Genomic DNA, 22,379 nt, shown 5'->3' on the forward strand with positions numbered 1-22,379 from the left:
TCATGTGTTGCAGCGTGCTCACACCCAGTAGGCACCCCTCCATTGCCCTCTGTGGGCTATTCCTTTTTATTCTCCAGAGACAACTATATTTTACATCTCAATACCATATAGCAATATTGGTGGAAAGTTAACCTTTAAAAAATGAGCTTTTCCTGTGCACTAAAGATACAAAAGAGGAAAGACTCATGTATACTCATGTATGCTTATCAACAGTTCTTTCTTTATATGGTAGCTAAGAACTAGAAACTAAGGGGGGTGTCCAGCAATTGTGGAATGGTTAAATTATGATCTATGAATGTAACATTACTGTGCTAAAAGAAATGATGCAAGAGATAGTTTGAAAGAAAGAGGGGAAGACTAGTATAAAGTAATGCAAGAATTAAGTGAGCAAGGCCAGAAGATTTATATAACACCTGTCAATTTGTAGAATTGTAATAATATAGCTAACAGAAATGGGCATAAAGTGCATAAGGGTTGACGCATGACCTTGCTATAGAGCATTATTTTGAAGTGTTACTAACATTTGACAACTTAACCATGTAATTCTCATCTTAGACCATTACTAGTTTTCATGACAGGCTGATATCTGGCTAGAGGCACAGGAATGTCCTATATGATGACTTGAAATACTTTTCATCTCTATTATCCGATTAAAAAAATTTCCCTTTTGGCAGCAGCACATTTATTTACTATTTTAAATTGTACATAAATCATTTCATTTTTGGAAGAGCTTCTGGGGAGAGTCCAATCCATACCTGACTAACATTACCCTTTAGCCATCTCTAGGAAATAGTCAGCTGGCCCCTAAATGAAACCCTCTAAGGGTTGGGGAACTCATCACCTGAAAGCAGCCCATTTTATTTTTGGAAGGCTCTGTTATCATTTATCAAACAGAAATCAGTTTTTCTGGAAATGTCCACCCTTTGTTACTAGTTATGTAACCTGGGCTCAAGCAAAACAAATCTAATAATCCCTGTACTATATTAAAAAAATGCTTAATTTAAGCTGTCTTGTATTGAAAATACAAGAAAATGTCACATCTAAGTGCATCATAGTTCGGGCTTCATCAGTTTTGAAGATGAGGACTCACTTATAGTTTTCATCAGAAATGTAGACTCCGTTTTTCTCTCGGGCTGCAGCTAGATCTCGTTTCAATCGCTCTATCTCTTCTGTGTACTCCTGCAATAAAAATGTTTTATAGGAATCAATTTATTATCTATTTTAATTTTATGTTCACCTTTCAAAATGCACAGCATGAGTTACTACAAAGATCAGATAAAGAAAAATCATTATCTACAACTCTGTTGTTCATTGTTATCACATTATTCAACCAGTAAAGCAAACAATCTCAAAAAAGTAGAATTCAAGAAAAAAAAATACAGACCTACAACAGCTTTCAAAATTACCTTCCATAGAACTCTAGCAAATTAAATGTATGAGTGTTTTTCACCTTCTTGAAATATTTATCATGCTCTTATCGGTATACAGCATAATACAAAGTGAGACTCCTTCATTATTACATCATCTGAAATCTCTTTACTTGTAAATCTGCAAACTGTTTTCCTTCAGATATTGTATTTGTTGATGACTTAAATATTAGATAATCTATTAATTTATTTTATAGTCTAAGTGAAAGCAAATGTGTAGTTATTATCAAATCTTAAAAACTCATACACCTGAAACATCATGTGCAGTAAGAGATCCAAATCCAGATCTCTGGATGGCAGATTGGAAAACAAAAGTCCTTCGCTTAAAAAACCTCATTATGGGAGCTTTGGTATTCAAAAAAGTCCCCAACAAACCACTCTACTGGAATACAAATGTTCAATTTTAGAGCTGCTATAAAGACCCTAATTAATTTATAAATTCTGGTCTACGTGATTCAAATGAGGACTCAATAAATCCTAGATGAGTTGAGAAAAAAAAACCCTTTATAGATTTATTCCAATAAGATAAGGAATCTGTATGTACTGAGTATATACATACATTTGGAACAGGAACATTATGAGCTATGGAGGAAGATGCTGATAGAGATAATGGGTCCATTTAACACTGCCTCCTATTTGTATTAGAAAGAAATAAAGGAGGGTTAAGGAGCCACAAAGCTGGAAGCTGCTTTCTCCTAAGCCTACTTGCTATCTTTGGGTGAAATGCCCATGCCAGATGCACAGAAAAAAAGACTTGTACCTCAGCCAGAATAATAGCCCCATAACTGTATAGCATGACCAGCTAAAGAATCATTACTTCTACTTCAAATGATCTCAGTCTAAAATCAGGGGTAATTTGGGAACAGGTCCTTAATTTAGGGATGAGAGGAGAATTGAGAAGAAGAATCTCCCTGTCTTCATGGCAGAGGTGGAGAACCTTGGAGATAGATGATGATGCGTACTGTCAGACATGTTGGATGTAGGTCTGCTGGTGCATTTTGTTCAACAGCTTCTTCCTTCTACCCCTCCCCCCTTTCTTTTAAAAATCTTCATTAAAAGGAATGGCTTGCTGAATAAAAAAGAGGGAGGGATATAACTGAAGATGAATGTGATATAAAAACAAAAACTATCAATTAAAATCAGATACATTTTCAAAGGAGTGCTATAGGAATCTTCAACTATGAGCTGGGGTTAGATATATCTGTAAAAGCTTCTTCCAAACTCAAAGTTCTATGATTCTGTCAAAGTGAGCAAGTGTAAAGTGTACATGAGAACAAATAAGATGATAAATGTAAAAGTACTTCACTAACTCTAAAATGCCATATAAGTATAAGGTATTATTATAACAGAGCATCATGGACTGTTGAAACAATTTGTCAAATCAACAAAATAGTCTAAGTATAAACTTAGGGAAATAAGTTGATTATCCTGTAATGGCATTCAGTAAAAGGATTTTTTATATGTTTGTTTTACATAGTTTACATTAAGACTAGCAAATTAGTTATTATTAGGTCTTCAGAAATAATGCTGAAGCTCTTTTTGTGATAGCATCGAACTAGAAACTTACAGAGTACCTACCAACTGGTGAATGGTTGGACAAATTGTGGTATGTGAATGTAATTGAATACTGCACCATAAGAAATAATGTATGCTACAGTTACAGAGAAACATGGCAAGACTTGTATGAACTAATGTAGATGAAGTGAACAGAATGAGGAAAACAATGTATACAATAACAACAGTGTAAAGACAAACTATTTTCAAAGACTTAGGAACTCTGGTCAATGTAAAGTAAACCATGATTTCTAGAGGACTTGATGATAAAGCATCACGTCCATCTCCTGGGAGATAATGAACTCAGGGTGTGAAATGAGACATATTGAAGATGACTAATATAGAAGTTTGTTTTGCTTGACTATGCATATCTGTTACAAGAATTTTCTTTTTTCTTGTTCAATGGTATTATGACGATAGAAAAGAAAAAATCACATATTTGTTTATTGAGAAAGATTTTTAAAAAGAAAGTCATGAGCTGTAGAAATGAAAGATGCTTATTTAGAAAATAAACTCATACAAGTTGTTTAATGATGTCAACTTGGGGTTAAAGACATTACCATATTATAGCCAAAAAACTTAAGGAACAATAATGTATTTATTTTCAAATACCTTCTTCTGACAACTGTCACCTAAAGACCCCTATTTAGCTGAGAAATCACAATTACCTTAATGAGAGCTCTTTTGGTGAGCTTCTGGTTGACCTCAGGCTTATTCATTATATTTTTTGCTCTATGAGCGTATTCCAAAGTACTCAATGTTTCCTGTTGTGCAAAAAACAAATGAATTTACTATTATTATTTATACAGTAGCATGCTTTACTACCAACCATTACATGATACATATTATAGCTTATACTCATCCATAACTCACAAGGAGACTTTTAATATAAACTCAATTACCTGAGGCACTATCCCAAAGCAGAAAGGGGACAAAAGAGACACAGAGCACTGCACTGTAGCATTTGAATATTTGTTTACTCTCCCTTGCTTTCAATTCTCAGAGTCCTGGATGTTCTAATTCAACTGACATTGATATAACCTTTAATTCAAATAGTCTTAGAAAACAACAGATTCTACCTATTTGGTACTTTTATAGGGTGCCCAAAAATCTTTTGATGATGAGCATAAAAAGGCTCAAATAATACAGGGAAATCCATTAAAAAAAATTGTATCATACCCAACATGAGCAGATTCCATCCTGGGCCTGAAGTGAGGAAGACTCATCTTCCAAAGTTCAAATCTGGCCTCAGACACTTACTGTGTGACCCTGGGCAAGTCACTTAATCCTGTTTGTCTCAATTTCCTTATCTGTAAAAAGAGCTGGAGAAGGAAATGGCAAACCACTCCAGTATCTTTGCCAAGAAAACACCAAATGCGGTCACACAAAGAGTCGGACACAACTGAAAAATGACTGAACAACAGAACCTAGAGAATGAACTTATTTTTTGTTTTCTAAGAAGAGATGATTTGGAAATATTCTATAAGCCTTGTTTTGTTCTCTTAAAAAAAATGGTGACAACAAAGGTGTAAACCCCATTTTGCTTCTCTTTTTTCTATAACCAGATGTTTTTCTTTTGGGCTCAGCAATATCCAAAGCCATATGGTAATGCACTTGCACATTCTTAACCCTCACTCCCATTTAACTCATTGTTAATTATGACCAAAACAATCCCTCCCCCCCCACCACATACATTAAGTGGAAACAGCAGAAAAGTAGTTGGTAGTTTGAGGCTAAGAAAATTCTCCTACGTTTGAGATATCAAGGCATGTTGTAAAGAGCAGTGGCTGAGAAAGGAGACCTTAATATACACCAGAAAATTCATCCTGGAGAGAAATCCTATAAATGACATGAATGTGGAAAAGCCTTGAGAAAGAGGGAATACTTCTGTATTTAAAAGAATTAAAACTGGAGAGAAATTCTCATAATGAAACATACGTCAGGCACAAGATGTCCTTTATTTACCTATACAGGAACACTTTGGATGGAATGAATGTGGGAATGTTTTCATCCAGACAGGAATAAACTACTGAACACTAAATTACTTAGAGTTAGAACACTGAGACTTAGATCCATCTATTCCAGTCTCTTGATCTTACACATGATGCTGTTGAGCAAAGGAGTACAAGATTCCAGCAACCATATGTTTCTTGAAAACTGTCTGTCCTAATGAAGCTCAAGACCACATTGGCTGCTTAGCCCGCTTTCCCAAACCGTGGCCTCAACCCCCCAGATCTGTTATCGACATAGTGGTGTCAATTGTGCCTCCCTCATCTTAGCACTATGGAATGGATTTCTTAATCCCAGCTCGGCCACCTGATGAATTCTGTAGACAAACTAGCTTTGTGTCCTGTGTGACTTTGATAAGGATACAGGCTATACCTTTATCCCAGTCACCGATTAAAAACAATATAGGCTTGTTAAAAAAAAAACAAAACAGTGGCTGGAAGTCTGAAGACCTGACACTGCCACTATGTGTCCTTGAGTGAGTCATTAAAACCTCTCTGAACCTCAGTTTTCTCATGGGTTACATACAGATACTAGATTAAGATCAATCAACAATTAGATCAGTAATTAAGCACCACTAGGTACCAGGTGCTGGAGAAAAAAAAATACAGAAAGTGAAACAGTTTTTATTCTCAAAGAGGTTACATTTTATAGGATCATTTATAAAATCTTCACATTCTCCTTTTGCACATATATATGCCAATACAAACCATCCAAGAAGTAGTGGGCTGCTACTTTACCCAATTTTCTTATAGGTAGGTGAAAATAAATGGGTTAGTTATTCGGGGAGCAATATTTTTCCATAATCTGAAAAAAATTATAGATACAATATTTTCTCAAGTCGTTCAAAGTGTTGTTTGTTTTTACCTCTAGATTGACTGATGCAGGGGAAACTGTGGCAATTATAGATGTTTTTGTACGTCCCCCAAGAGAATCTTGTAGGATCCTGGTTAGTTTGGATTCTCGATAAGGAATATGTGGTGCTCTTTCAACAAGGGCAGTAATAACCCTTCCCAGGGTTAAAAGAGATTGATTGATATTTCCAGCTTCGCGAGCTCTTCTGTCAACGGCCCCAGAACGACCAATATTCTCACTTCCTGCAAGATCCACCTGAAAAGGATAAAAAATCATAATGATTTCAACCAGATAATCTATGAGGTTTTAACTCAAAGCTTTCAGACTTCATATTAAAATTGTTAGCTAGGTGTTTAATACTTAACAGTTAATAGCTCATTACCAACATGAGGCAAAGCATCCTGGTTCAAAAGGAGATACTTACCAAATTCAGCTTTCCAATTTTAACAAGTTCTTCTCCATCAACTGTAGTTTCTTTCATATGTATTGTTACAGCAAATACAGAATGGGATCGGCTAAAAAGTTAAGCATTACGACACTGTTGATTAAAATGTTTACAAGATGGGAAGGTAATTATGATTTGAATTATGAAAACATAAACCTAGACTGTATGAACTACATTAATCTTAATCTGAAAGTTGTGTCAAAGAAATAGGAAAGGATTATTCAGTGACAATTTTCTAGCTGATCTTAATTGCTAAAGCATATTTTTAATCTTGCACTTCAGCCCCCAACTTGACTAGTAATTCTTTCAGAACTCTGACTAATCAGAATTTCAACTGGCACTGATAACTATTTAAATTTAGCAGAATTGTATCTGAAAGGTAAGATGCTTGGGAACTATTTGAGACTTTAGTCTCTAGCTTAGACATCAGAAATAGAAAGGATGTCTAGATTTAACCTTATTTCCCCCAGAGCAATACGTCCACTAAGTTCATCAAATTTCATTCTGAGAGAAGTAATGATGTTCATGCTAGCAAGAAGGCAGAACCAACATTAATTAGCTCAACTCTGCCTCTTCCTTCCTCCCTTGAGCTATTTTACCCAGACAATCCAAATTAGCCTATCGAGTACATAGATCAGGAGACTGAAGCACAAAGGAGTTCAAGACTTGTTTCTAACTGAGTCACACACAGAGTAGGCCAGACTGAAAAACGGCTGAAACCTTTCCCTAATGACAGTTGCAATTCAAAGGAAGACCACAATATGGCAGCGCAGCTAGGATAGTGGACACAACTAGCCTTTGAAGGACAGCTTGGGACTCAATAACCTCCCAATACCAGGGAGCTTGGGGAACTGGCAAAATGAGGGGGGTGGGGGGCAGTACCAGGGGAGTGAGGAGAAAACTGAGGATGTACATTTTTAGACATGGGCAATGTGTTCATATTTTTGCTTGGCTATATTTGTTATAATACAAGAGAAGGCTTCTATTGGGGTGGAGGAAAAGAAGACAGTGAAAAAAAGGGAAAAAGTCAATAAAATATTGAAAATACACACAGAAGAAACAAGTTCAGAAAGGGGACACAAACTGAGCATTTTTGTTACTACTTTGTTAAACACTGACATTTTCCAAAATAAACTATGTGACAGAAGTCCAGTTTTATACGCAATCCTATTTTTCATATTGAAGTGTTTGCACTCTGGAGCATTTGTATTTGTGGATGATGATCAATGATTTTTTTTTATAAGTAGGTGAATCACAAACCTGGAGTCTTGGCACGCACCCCAGAGACGTATGGCTAACGCCAGGGCAATAAATAACTCACTCTTCATCTCCGCTCCATGGCTTCCCTGGCTTCTTTCCAGGTTCAGCTCAAATTCTGCCTGCTGCACAAAGCTCTTCTTGGCAACCCCCCCCTCCTCTCAGCTGATGCCTTTCCTCTGAGATTATCCTCCATTTACCCCATATACATCTATATACACAGTGGTTTGTATGTCATCTCCCTCGTTAGAATGAGCTTCTTAAGGCAGGGAATCTATTTTTGCTTTTTCTTGTATAGCACTCAGCACAGTGCCTAGTACACAGTAAGTGCTTAATAAATGCTTGTCCCCTACCTATGCTATGTTTCTAACTGTCCTTAACAAGAGAATTCTTACCTAGAATACGCATTCATTAAAGTTGCTGCTGTTGTCCTTTTTGCTGCCCCCCTCTCCAAAATTTGATAGACTTCATCCTTGTTGTGTACTGTAACTTCTTCCAGACCCTTGATGATTACTCCTCTCTGACCAAATACAAAAAGCAAAGATCAAAAAAAGTAAATATGACAAATTAATCGAACAATCACAGGAAGTTTTAGAGAAGTCTCTGTCTGAAAACAAAAAGTTACCTTGTTACGAGGATCATCAAACATTTGTAGTCTCTCAGAAGCATCGGTAGACGGATTAAGTAGATCAAAGAGTTCTTCATTATAGATTTCCAGCAATGACACTTTTACTGAGAATTCTGTCCCATTGTCAGTAAGTTTCTCAAATATCTGATGGAGTGTACGTGGAATTATGCCAGCTAAAGGATCCTGAAATTATAATATTGGGTGAATTAGCCTAATGGTCAATGGTAAAGTCAAAGTATAATAATAGTCAACATTCAAGTAGTGTTTTCAAGTTTACAAAGCACTTAAAATTTTCACACACTTCTAACAATTCTATGAAATATGGACAAGTCCTTTTATGTCTATTTTACATGTGAGGAAACTAAAGTCCAGAAAGGTTAAAGGACATAACTAGCATCAAAGGCTATATTTAGACTCATCTTTGTGGCCCCAAGTTCAATGCTTTTTCTTGTATACTAAGCTACTTCTCAAGTAAAGAATATCACAATGTCACTTACTGCCTCACTTAGAGAGAAACTAAGGTATTTACAATTAGTACTTCCCATTTCCTCAGGTAAGGCTAATATTGGGTCACTAAACAAGTTCTAGAGAGGTAATCTAGTCAACAGAACAAACAACATGCATCCATAATGTACAATTCACTGTCCTGGGTGCTTGGGAGATCAAGCCAAAACCCAGCAGTCCCTGCCCTCAAAGAGGCTAACTCCTTACACCTTTTCTTAAATGAAAAACAACCCAATCTCCTGCTTCTCCCTTTAATTGAAGGGATACTTTTCTGACATATACTCTCCTTAAGCCTAGAAAAAGCTAAGAAGCCATGGCTAATTAAAAAGGGTAGATTCCTAGGAAATGGAGAATGACATTAATTTAAGATGAACTGAAGTGCCTCCCAAAATAAAACACTAATTTTAAAATATTGTTAAAGCTTTTCTAAGCCTCAAAAGCAGCACATTTATATATAATACCCTCCTTATACTCTAATTCTGGTCTAATTATATTTGAGGCAATGGGTAAGATGAGGCTGGACCTGGGATTTTATTAGCAGAGGACTCTGAGGAGGAATTCCCTCTACTATGCAGACTTCAAACCTTCTTTGCAACTTATTGTCTTAGAGATTTTGTTGGGTGCACTGAGATGTGCCAGGGAGTCACAAAGTCAGTATATGTCAAAGGCAGGACTTAAAGATAGTACCTTTAACCACCTATCTATCTGCTACAACAAGCTCTCATTTTTTGAGAAGTGGAAGTGCTTTGATTTAGTAGTTGTCAAAATCTCTTTTCTTCTACAATCTTTCAAGAGATACTAAATTCAGAATTCCTGGGTTTCTAGCTCTTAGATAACTTAGGAATATTATAACTTATGAGACCACACTGTAGTTATCCCCAAGACAAACTCAGTAGGCTATTCTTTCCATTCACACTCATTAAGCAATTACAAGCCCAAATCTGAGAAATCAAGCTCACTTTTACTGAAGTTAATCTGACCAACTCCCTATACAGCCTAGTTTTTTGTTTCCCAGTGATTCCAAGGGATGTTTTGCCTCAAAAGCTTAGGACAAAAGCTACATGTGCACTCCCAAAGTCCTAGTTTCCTTTAGATCATTCATCACATATGAATTTATCTACAATTTTGATGCTATATTTTTGGCCCACACCTCCTTCTGACAAGTTGTCTGCATGTGAAATCATCCAGTAACCTTTATATAACTGACAGTATTGAGGTAAAAAGATGGTCAGTCAACCAAGTGAACTTTTAAAATAACTGAGGCTTTTAAGTGCCCAAACCTATCTTTTTATTTAGATAATTTTTAATGCAAATCTTTCAAAAATATACACTGCAACTTTACCAAAGAAAACATATTGAAAAGTAGTGAAACCTATTAACGACACATCATAGTCAGCAGAAATACAATGATCGCTCTTCATTTCATCACAGTCCTTGAACTTACGCATCCTAAATGTACAGGAAAAGCAGGGCAGCCCCGGGACTTCTAGTGTGTTGATTTTGCTGACTCTTTCATTTGTACTTGCCAATTGTCAATATCTAGATCCTTCCCCTCTCTAGCAGCTGTGATAAATTAAAGGTCGCCAGAAAAGAGATAACCAAATCTATTAAATCGGTCAGCTTAATGTCAGACAATGCTAAATTAACTGTAGCTCTAGAAACTGCTCCTAAAAAGTAGAATTTAAGGATTTTGATCGCCATTTTCTGCTCTGTTCACTTGGAGATATACAGCTGTGCAGCAGAAGGTTGATGGTTGATGGCACCAGAAGTCCAACAGTAGTTGTTAAGTTTCCTTTTGTCCTAAATTTTGTGTATTTAGAAAGTAGGATGCATTTGCCAATAGAAATAATGTTTTAAATGGTGATTAGATCCTCAAGCAAGTGCACAAAAGCTGACTTATCATAGCTGAAATCTTATGTATTTAATATTTTAACTCATAAAAACATTTAAAATAGATATAGAATGCTCCAATGAATGGTGTAGATTGGCTTTGGAGTCAGGAAGATCTGGGTTTCAGTACAGCCTATGTCACTGGGACCCAGGATCTAGTGGGAGGAACAAATGGGAAATCCAGATCCTGATCCTAAAATTGGGAGAGGTACTAAGAAGAATAAAAAGCTCAGTCCAAGGACAGGATTCAGGCTTCTATTCCTTACTCCCAAAAGCCACTCCATCCATCCAGAGGACTGGGGTCTAGACAGTGCAGGTGCTGGGTTGAGAAACAAAGAGCACAGGTGCAAATTTCCACAACCAGGGATGAAAACAGGGATAGGTAACTTTAGGAATTAAGAGATGACACAGTAGTTGCTGAAAGAGAGTGGCAGGCAGGGGGGAAAGGCAACTAAAAGCAGAAACTCAGAAACAAAGGACATGCTCCCCAAGCACTACCAGAAAAGAGTGGCTACTGCAGTCATGGATGCCCCTGTCAAAGACACTGGGAAAGTCTCTAACAAGCTGGAAACTACGAGCACATATAACTTCTATGGTTTTTTTTGTGGAATGTTCAGGAATCCAGTTCACTATTATAGGAGTTAATATTAAAGCACCTATGACAAGAGCTTATCTCTGTATTAAAGCCCTTAGTAGCTTAGTCACAGCTCAGATGAACATCAGAGGTAAACATTTCTAAACTGCTGATATACAAATAATCAGTACCTCTTCCCAGGTATATTCTTCATTGGGTGACCTTTCGCCTTCCATTGTAAAAGTCTTTCCAGTGCCAGTTTGGCCATATCTGTCAATATAAACATTAAGTATACTTAAATTATTTAAATACGCATTTTAATTATTTTGTGAGATCCAAATAAATACTCTACTTACGCAAAAACAGTGCAATTGTATCCCATGATAACTTCATCTAAAATTGGACACACAACACTTCGGTAAACATCAATTTGTTTTGTGGATGCTCCAAAAACCTAGGAACAAAAATATCCAGAAGAGACAAAAACCTACTTAACTGTACTTCATATTATTAGTAGCAACCTCAAATAATAACAACACAATATCAATTTAATTATTCCAGTGGCAAATCACTCCTATAGCTTGGAATTTGGGGAGTTACATAAATTCTTCTAGATAATAAGGGATCAATTAATTCCCCAAAAGTTTAATGAGCTAATCAATTGACTATATTACCAAGAGTGAGACTTGTGCACTAGTGAAAATTTTGATTACTATATCTAAGAAAAAGCATTATATAAAAATAAATACCATATCAAAAGTATAGGTTTTTCTTGTAGACTTGTCAGTCATTCCTCCAGTACGTACGCTGATTTCTTTTCTAAAAGAATCACAATCCACCACAGAATGGGCATTTGCTTTTCGCTCTGACAAATTAAATGGCCTAAAGAGGAACAACAAAATTAATTCAGAAGTTGATAAGTCATAGGTGTCAGATAAACCCATTACTTCTTTGTAAGTAAATGTCAACGTGTAAATTATTTCAATTATTATCTTGTGGTTCAAGGTCAGATGGGGAGTAAGACAAGCTCATCAAAGCTCCCTCCCCCCACCCATCCCCAATCTCACAAATGCTTCAGGAAGTTTGTCGAAAACCACCTTTTACTATCTGCAGACAAATCTCTTCACCTTTCAAAATACCCACTGGCAGCAGATATGATTATTATCTCATCACATTCTTAATAACCTTCACTTTTTTTTTTAATTTTTGACTAGGCAATGGGGTTAAGTGACTTGCCCAGGGTCACACAGCTAGTAAGTGTTACATGTCTGAGGGCGGATTTGAACTCAGGTCCTCCTGAATCCAGGGCCGGTGCTCTATCCACTGTACCACCTAGCTGCCCTGCAACCTTCACCTTTTAAAGCCCCAGTTTCACTGATCTCCTAAATTCCATGTTTGACCTGGTTTGGGTTTGAAAGACCCAAGCATTGGTGTGCTTATTGAGAATCACATAATATTTCAGAGTTGGGACATTTCACAACAAACCAGCTAAGCAGACATCTAATCTTTGCTTAAAAATTTGCCACAAGGGGAAGCCAATCCTTCCCTCTTGAAACACTTTTGGGCAGCTCCAAATGTTAGACCATTTTTTCCTTATGTCAAACCTACATTAGCCTTTATCATTTCTTGTCATGTTCAGCTAACTGGTTCTCATTTGGTAGGAAGGCCTTCGCCATTTTGGCTACCCTCCTCTGAACACTCTCTCAATGATCATTTTCTTTCTGAAAATTTGACGCCCAGAACTGAAGATAATCCATACAATTATCAAGTTGATTTTCTAACACAGGTCTGATCACATCATTCTCCCTGCCCAAACTCTCGTGGTTTCCTATTATCAAGTATCAATTGCTTGGTGTTTAATGCCTTTACAATCTGACCCCTATCTATTTCTCCAGTCTTCTTATACATTACTCTACTCCATTCATTCCAGTGTCTTTGCATTGGCTGTCCCCCATGCCTGGAATATTCTTTCATTCTTCCTCCACTTCTTAGAATCTCAGGCTTCTTTCAAGTCTCAATTTAAATACCACTTACAGGCCTCTCTAGGCGCCCCCAATTACTACAGCCTTCTCCTCTAAGGTTACCTTCTATTTACTTTACATGTATCTCACCTACATCTATAAGATACATGTTTTCTTCACGTTTAAAACCTAAGTACCCAAAACTGTTTTGTCTTTTCTTTATGCCCCAGAACATAGTAAGTACTTTAAAAATGCTTTTAAAGTCTGGTAGCTTAAGACAGCATTAAGACTTTTGGGACACCCTATCTAAATTCACCTAAAAAGGCAATAAGGTGCTCACTTAAAATCTCCTTCATTGCCTTGGTTATCAATTCCCTATTAGCTATATTAGTTCTGTACTTTCCAGTTCAAAGATCATTCTCCTTGTCAGAGGAGAAAAAACAAAATAAGATAACTCTGACCCCCCTGCCCCCCAATCATTCATTATCATTATTCCATCTAGCCTCCAAGCAATGGTTCTGTGCTTTCTTTGAGTTTCTCTTTTCCAAAGTATTGCTATTTTTAAAACCCCCAAACAAAACACCTCTGCTTTATTATTCTTAGCTTTCCTTTCTTTCTCACCAGCCTTGGATTGCTAAACTTTACCACTTCAGATATTCTATTTTGATCTTTTGTTTTTAAATCACTTTCATTTCTAAATATGTCCTTTCCATGAGCCATCCCTTGTAATAGAGATTGCTAAACTCCTTGAGAAGGCCATCTACAATAGGCACCTCCACTTCCTTTCCTCTCACTCTTCTAACTTTATAGTTTAACTTCCAATTTTATGAAACTGCTCTTTCTAAAGTTAATAATGATATCATAACTACCAAATCTAATGCCTATTTTAAAAAATTAAACTATTTTATTTTCAATTCCAAATTATTTCCATGCCCTCATCCACTGCAAAGGCAAGAAAAATAAAACCCACTACAAATATTCATAATCATGCAAAACAAATTCTCACATTAGCCTTGTCAAAGAAAGAAGGGAAAGAAGGAAGGGAGGTAAGAAAATATGCTTCAGTTTGCACTGAGTCCTTCCACTTTCTATCTGGAGGTGGAAAGCATGTTTCATCGTGAATCCTTTGGAACACTGTGTTTGGGTCAGAGTTACTAAGTATTTTAGAGTTGATTATTTTCACAATATTGCTGTTATTGGATAAATTGCTCTGGTTCTGCTCACTTTAGTTCATATTAATTCACAGAAGTATCCTCAAGTTTTTCTGAAACCATCCTGCTCATCCTCTTACTGCACAATGGTATTTCATCACATTCATATACCATAAGTTGTTCAGCCATTCCCCAACTGATGCTCATCCCTCTCAGTTTCCAATTCTTTGCTACCACAAAAAGAGCTGCTTCTTATCTGATCTCTTTAGGAGTACAGACCTAGTAATGGTATTACTAGGTCAAGTTTAGTAACTTTTTGGGGTGTAGTTTCAAATTACTTTCCAGAATGGTTCTACTAGTTCCCAGTTCCAGCAAAGAATTGGAAACTGAGAGGGATGAGCATCAGTTGGGGAATGGCTGAACAACTTATGGTATATGAATGTGATGAAATACCATTGTGCAGTAAGAGGATGAGCAGGATGGTTTCAGAAAAACTTGAGGATACTTCTGTGAATTAATATGAACTAAAGTGAGCAGAACCAGAACAATTTATCCAACAGTGCATCAGTATATATATTTTCACACATTCCCTTCAATATGTCATATTCCATTTTTGTTATCTTAGCCAACATGACGGGCATGAGTTGGTACCTCAGGCTTGTTTTAATTTGCCCAAAGCCCTTTTCTCAAACCTCATCCTTCTTGGCCTTTCTGTAATATCTGACACTACTACTCACTAATCACCCTCTTTTCTCTAGGTTTCCATGATACTAGTTTATCTTGATTCTCCTACCACCTGCCTCCCTGCTCCTTCTCAGTCTTCTTCGTTAGATTTTATTCCAGGTCACACTCAGTAAAGGCAGGTATCCCTCAGGGGCTCTATTCCGGGTCCTCTTTTCTCCTCTTCTATTTATTTCATGACATCATCATGATTTCCTTATCATCTCTACGCTGATGTCTCTCAGATCGACTTATTCACAGCCCTAACCTCTGCTGAACCTCTAGACTCACATCTCCAACTGTCTATTAGACATTTCAAACTAGATGTCCTTTAGAAATTATAAACTCAATATACCCCAAACTGAACTCATTATCTTTACTCCCAAACCTTTTGTCCTTCCAAACTTTCCAATTACTGACAATGACAATCCTCTCAGTCACCCAAGTTTACTGAACTAGGTGTCATCCTGGACTCTATACTCTCTCACCCCTCAACATATCTATATCCAATCAGTGGCCAGGTCCTGATGATGTTACCTCCATGATATCTCTTCTCTCCTCTAACCCTCCCACCACCCCTTATCACCTCACTATTGGACTACAGTATTAACCTGATGGTTTCTTTGCCTCAAATCTCCCCACTTCAGTACATCCTCTATTCAACCGTCAAAATTATTTTCATCACCCTATTCAGTAAACTCTAGTGGTTCCCTATTACCTACAGAATCAAATATAAAATCCTTTAAAAATTTTTTTTGGCATTCAGAGCCCTTAACAAACTATAACCCTCTTACCTTTCCAGATTTTACTCCTTTCCACGTAATCTTTGATCTAGTGACACAGGAGCCTCCTTGCTCCCACAAAAACAATTCCATCTTGTAACTCCAGGCATTTTGACTGACTGTTCCACATTCCTGGAACCATATTTCTACCTCCTGACATCTCGTCAAGTCTCAACTAAAATCCCATCTTCTACAAGAAGCCTTTCCTGATTCCTCTTATGTTAGTGCCTTCCCTCTACTATCTCCAATTTATCCCCTCTATAATTTGTTTGTACATAGTCCTTTTCTCATGGCATCTCCCCCTTTAGAGTGAACTCTTCAAGGAGGCTTTTGCTATTCTTTTTATCCCTAAGGCTTAGCATGTTCCTGGCACATAATAAATGCTTACTGATTGACTTGTGTTTATTTTGTATTTATTCTACATATATATGGGTGTGTACGTATGTATGTATGTGTATATGTATGTATGTATGTATTTGCATTTCATCTCCCCTGACAGAACCATGATTACTTCCTTCCTTGTTTTTGTATCCCTAAGACCTAGTATAGACCCTGGCACACAGTAGGCACTTAATAAATTCTAGTTGGTTGATTGGATGAGGAGGTACAAGTTGGGTGTGAAATGGTGGCAACACATGAAGAATGATGATGAATATCCTAAAATACATCATAGAAATATATGACTAGAAAAAATAAAGATAGACAGCACATACCTTTAAGGCTACATCAAGGTCTGCCTTTTGCACCTCATCAGTACCCTACTAATGTCAAGAGAACTCAAGGAGGGCTGAGGTAGGTAGTCCTCAAGTAGATTTGGGGAAGGACACGGACAAGAACTGTCTAGACAGGGCACGCATAGATAGGTTGTGATCTTTCTGGAGGGTGGGGGAGGACAGAGAACTGGTCAAAGGGCCTAAGATAGCCACTCAGGGAAACTAATCCAACAAGAACTGTTTGCCTAGTTTGCCAATATATACGCATATGTACATTGTACACAAAATGAACAAATATGTTTTCAAAGTACTAACAAAACACAAAGTCATATTTAAACCAGTGAAGCAAAAAATAAAAATTCCCAACAAGAAATGAAGCAAAGGGAAGAGAGTAAAATGTGTGGATATTACTTGGCTCCTACCTTCCCTGACTCTAATCATTATACCATGTTATAAGCACTACTTTTCTATTTAGCAGTCTTTAAAAACTGATGCTTTTGTTTTTGTACCAGTCATTTCTAGTGCACACACCTTTTTTTCCTACAACCACCAAAACTGAATCCTCCTTTGTACCAAAGAAAAGAATTAAGGAAAATCACTTAGTAATGTTTTTTGATGATGTATACACAAATTATATTCCAATCGTATTTTACCTCTACCAGAAGTGGAAGGGAAGAAGGAATCTTTATTTGTTCTCCAGAACCATTATTGGTTGCTTGGTTGTGTCCTTTTAGTCATAGTTTCATTTATCTTGTCTTCACTTCATACAGCTCTTACCATGCTTTTCTTACACCACAAAAATATTCAATTATACTCGTGTATCACAGTTTATTCAGCCATTTTACAAGACAGGCACCCACTTTGTTTCTAGTTCTTTGCTACCATTACAAGTATTGCTATGAATGTTCTAGCCTACATCAGGCCTTTCTTTCAATCTTTGGTTTCCTTAGGAGTCTACACCCTGGGTCTCTGGGCCAATTAGGAGTCTTTATAGAGTTTAAGACTTTATTATAAAATTGCAACTTATTAACCTATTTGATGGGCTAATTCTAACCAAGATTCTCCCACCCCACCCCACCCCCAATTTTGTTTTGTATGGGGTTTTTTTTGTTTGTTGTTCAATTCATAAATAGATACATTCTCTATGGGAAATTTTCTACAGCTATGGCAGAAATCAGGAATTTAATGACTTCAAAATACCAGATGTCCACTGCTCAATCTTAAAGTGTTTGCGGTAGTAGAAAAAAGAAAGTTTTAAAGAAAAAATGTTGATAAATAAATAGTTATACAAGAACTATTTTCTTCTCCTGGTGATAGGGAAAAGTGGTAGAAAACTACTCTGACAGCTATACAATATTTATAAATTCATTGGTAAATAAGAAGATAGCGGGGAAACTTTAAAATTAAATTACAAACCCACTGAATCAAAGAAACTATTCAAGGTGATTAAGTTTCAATAAAGTAGCATGATTTAAAATAAATCCACAGATCAACATTTTTATACAGCAATAACAAAGAAAGGAAGGAAATGGAAGAAATTCCTCCCACAATAGCTATGAAACACATTAAAAAGTCTTGAAGTTAACCATCCCAAGACACTAGGGCATTACATAAATACTACTACAAAACGTTACTTATGGAAATAAACAAAGACTGTTCATAGTTGGGCTAGGCCAACAATGATAGTTAAATTTTTATACAGCTATACTTTTAGCGTTAGCTGAATGATAGCTAAACGAATTTGGAGACAGCGCTATTTCAACTAAACTATTAATGGGGTGCTTTATAGAACTAAATAACATAATAAAATGTGTTTAGTGGAACAAAAAATGAGGAATGATCTGGAAAAAACCTAAAATGAAGGGGGTACAGCAATATCAGATATCAAACTAAAATATCATAGTAGCAATTATAAAAACTCGGTACAAGTCAAACAATAGAAAAGTAGATGGTAGGAATAGATTGGATAAGCAACATATTAATTCAGTGTTTGATAAAATTTACAAAACAAAACTACTTGGGGAAAAATTCCTATTCAACTCTTGGTGGAAAAGCTAAAGAGCAATTTGACAGAATTTAGGTTTACCAGAATAATCATCAAATGGATAAGAACTCGAATGTAAAAGATTGCATCATTAAAAAACTAGAGGAAAATGGAAAGAGAAATCTTTCAGGTCCATGTTGAGGGTAGGGGTGAGGGGTTGTTAGAAGAGGCCATAAAAGACAATTCTGATTACATAAAATTAAAAGGTATTTATACAAAGCCAGCCAAGATGACTAGAGAAACTAGATTGACAAGAACATCTTTGCATGGAATATCTCCAATAAAAGCTAAAAAGTCAAGGTAGTGGAAAGGAAATAGGCAAAAATAGAAGACTAAAAGCCAAGCCTTAAAAGGTGAGTAGTCAAACGAGATGAGCAAAGTATTTTCAAAAGAATAATGCAAACTGTCAATCGTTGAAAAAATTCCCCAAAGCATTAATAAGAGAAAATTACTTTTCAGATTTCATTTTACACCTAAATTGGTGAAGATAAGAGATGGTTCACAAAAGTGATAAAGACAATCAGCACTGAGGGAAGACAGATACACTAATAGAGCTTTGAACTGTTCTAACCATTATAGACAATAAATTTGTAGTTATGTGTATAGGAGAGATTTTACAAAGGTGAAATTGATAAGCCTTGGCATCAGCCACTAAATGATTTTCCTAAAGCACAAGTTCAACCATAATCTATCTCCGTCCTACCTTTCCAGTCTTCTTGCACCTTATTCCCCAGATGTACTCTTGAATCCACTGACTCTGGTCAAGGACACTGGAGGTTAAGGGAAGGCTTTAATTAAGAGGTAGTATACCATGTTTTTAAAAGGAAGAGTTGGATCGAGACAGCCAAGATGGCTGAGTAAAGGCAGGGACTCTCCTGAGCTCTCACCTTAAACCTCTCCAAACACTTTTAAATAATGACTTAAAAAAAAGACTCCAAACAAATTCCATAACAGCAGAACTCACAAAAAGACAAAGTGAAACAATTTTCCAGCACATGACAACTTACAAGGTTGCCAGGAAAGGTCTGTTGTACCACCGTGAGAGAGGAGCACAGTCGGGCCCCAGCAAACAAGAAGCAGGCCTCAGGGCAACTGAATCAGTAGACCTTTCAACCCACGGATGATAAGGGTCAGAAGATTTACAGGGGTCCCCTCGTTGGCACCAGGGGCAGGACTCTGTTGCACTGCTTACGCCTGGATCTGGGTCCCAATCCTGGGTCTCAGTCCCCGCGGGAGGAGGAACACTAGCGCTAGCCAAGTAAAGCTTGGTGCCTCAACAGAGCAGGGATCCTGGTCACAACACCAGCACTGAAGAGTGCTTGTGGTCACTCATAAACCAGTGCATAGTACAGAAGAGTAGTAAACACACCTCTCCCTAGATCATAGCACCTTGGAGGAGCCAAAAACTTACAGATCCCCAGAATTACCTCTGAAAACAGATGCACAAAAAACCCGATGCCTGGGACAGTGACCCCTCCACTTGGGAAGCTGCGTCCCACCTTAGCATAGAGTTAAAAGTCAAGAAATAGGCTGTAATATGAGCAAACAGAAAAAAAAATGACCATAAAAAGTTGCAATGGTGAAGAGGTTAAAAAGGATTTAAAATCAAGTAAGAGAGGTAGAGGAAAAACTGGAAAGAGAAATGAGAGTAATGCAAGAAAATCATGAAAAAAAGAGTCAACAGTTTGATAAAGGAGGCACAAAAAAATGAAGAAATTACCACCTAAAAAACAAAATAGTTCAAATGGTAAAAGAGGCACAAAAATCCTTGTTGGTTTTGTCCTTCGTTCTCAAAGAGGACCATGCCATCAGGAAGGTGATTCCATGCCATGCAAATGAATTGGATTCAAGTGAGGGAGGGTTGTGCAAAGTCACCAGCCTCACTCTCTCCTTCACAGCCATTTGGGTCCAGTGGCAAGATATAGATCAAGACACTGGAGATGGCCCCAGATGCGGTGGGAGATGGTGGTCTTTTTAAGATAAGGTCTTTCCCAAGTCTCAGTTTGACTGAGGCAACACCCATCCAGTAATTAAGGATAGGTAAGAAATGAGGCAAATTTGAATGCAGATCGAAGCATATTATTTGCTATTTTTTTTTTCTGTTGAGTTTTGTTTCCTCTTTCTGGTGGTTCCTCCTATTGGTTCTAATTCTTACTTACAACATCACTAATGTGAAAATATGTTTAATAGGAATGTATATGCATAGCCTATATCAGATTGTGTGCTGTCATGGGGAGGGAGGGGGAGAAAAATTTTTAACTCAAAAGCATATGGAAATGATTGTTGATAAATCAAAATAAATTAACTAAAAAAAAATGAGGCAAAAATGGCCTCTTTCACCTAGGGGTTACCTAGGAGTTGACACTGTCCCAAGCATCAGGTACTTTTTACCTAGTCCAGAAAAAAAAATCAGTCTGGGAGGGGAAGACTCTCAGGGTTTCTGGCCAAAAGAGAAACAACTGTTATTTACGCTCATTCTGAGCCATCAGGGCCCAAACAACGAGCAAGTGAGGCTTGTGCTGGGACCTATTATTGGCCATTCAATGACAACTAGAGAGATTTGGGCTTAAGGCATGGTTCTTAAGAAAGAAATCTAGCCCATAAGCCCCCAGATATCTTGCTAGGTTTCAGCAATCAAAATTTATATTCCTTTGGGCAGAGCACCCACAAGTAAGGATAGGATTCCCTATGTGGACAGTGGGAAAGGATGGAGAGAAAGGAGGGGGGTAGGGAAGGAAGGAAAGAGCTACACTGCTCAAATGGCACTGGACAGTTGGGTCCGAGGTGGGGCAGCTACTACTACTCATAGCTTGTTTGTTCTTCATTCTCAAAGAAGACCATGACATAAGGAAGGTGATGCCATGACTTGGAAGTGAATTCAATTTAAGTGAGGGAGGACTATGCAAAGTCACAAACACAAAAATCTGGTGAAGAGAAGAATGCCTTGAAAAGCAGAACTGGCCAAATGGAAAAGGAGGCACAAAAGCTCCCTGAAGAAAATAATTCCTTAAAAGCAAGAATTGGGCAAGTGGAAGCTAATGACTTTATAAGAAATCAAGAAACAACCAAATTAAAATCAAAAGAATGAAAAAAGTGAAGAAAACATGAAATATCTTATTAGAAAAAAAAAACAACTGACCTGGACAATAGACTCAGAAAAGATAATTTAAGAACTACCGGACTACCAAAAAGTCATGATCAAAAACAGAGCCTGGACATCATCTTTAAAGAAATTATCAAGGAAAACTGTCCTGATATTCTAGAATCAGAGGGTAAAAGTGAAATTGAAAGAATCCACTGATCACCTCCTGAAAGAGATCTCAATGCAAAATGAAAACTTCCAGGAATATTATGACAAATTCCAGACTTCCTAGATCAAGGAGAAAATACTGCAATCAGCTAAAAATAAACAATTTAAATATCACAGTCAGGATAACACAAGATTTAGCAGCTTCTACATTAAAGGATCAGAGGGCTTGAAATATGATATTCCAGAGGCCAAAAGCGCTAGGATTACAACCAAGAATCACCTACCCAGCAAAACTGAGTATAACTCTTCAAGGGGAAAATGGACATTCCTGATGAAAAGACAAGAGCTGAATAGAAAATTTGAATTTCAAATACAAGATGCAAAAGAAGCATAAAAAAGTAAACAGCAAAGAGAAATCATAAGAGATTCGATAAGTTTAAACTGTATATTCCTACACGGGAAAATGGTATGTATAACTCCTAAAAATTTTCTCACTAATAGGGCAATCAGAAGGAGTATACATAGACAGAAAACAGAGGTCTTAGTTGAATGTGATGGTATGATTATCTAAAAAAATAAAATGAAGGGATGAGAAAGAAGAATGCACTGGGAGAAGG

General features: G+C 37.0%; 1 protein-coding gene across 1 annotated transcript in view; it reads right to left on the reverse strand.

Moving 5' to 3' along the window:
* KIF11 (kinesin family member 11) overlaps nt 1–22,379 on the reverse strand; it is a 60,887-nt gene that overhangs the window by 34,593 nt on the left and 3,915 nt on the right. Inside the window, exons 3-11 of the mRNA XM_020964149.2 lie at nt 11,891–12,023; nt 11,498–11,595; nt 11,333–11,411; nt 8,171–8,356; nt 7,941–8,065; nt 6,268–6,358; nt 5,856–6,098; nt 3,650–3,745; nt 1,091–1,179 (exon numbers count right to left, since the gene is read on the reverse strand). Of these exons, the coding sequence (XP_020819808.1) occupies nt 1,091–1,179; nt 3,650–3,745; nt 5,856–6,098; nt 6,268–6,358; nt 7,941–8,065; nt 8,171–8,356; nt 11,333–11,411; nt 11,498–11,595; nt 11,891–12,023 (1,140 nt within the window). The remainder of the gene's footprint in view (nt 1–1,090; nt 1,180–3,649; nt 3,746–5,855; nt 6,099–6,267; nt 6,359–7,940; nt 8,066–8,170; nt 8,357–11,332; nt 11,412–11,497; nt 11,596–11,890; nt 12,024–22,379) is intronic.

This window comes from Phascolarctos cinereus, unplaced genomic scaffold (assembly GCF_003287225.1).
Source record: "Phascolarctos cinereus isolate Bilbo 61053 unplaced genomic scaffold, phaCin_HiC Scaffold_3;HRSCAF=262, whole genome shotgun sequence".
Taxonomy (NCBI): domain Eukaryota; kingdom Metazoa; phylum Chordata; class Mammalia; order Diprotodontia; family Phascolarctidae; genus Phascolarctos; species Phascolarctos cinereus.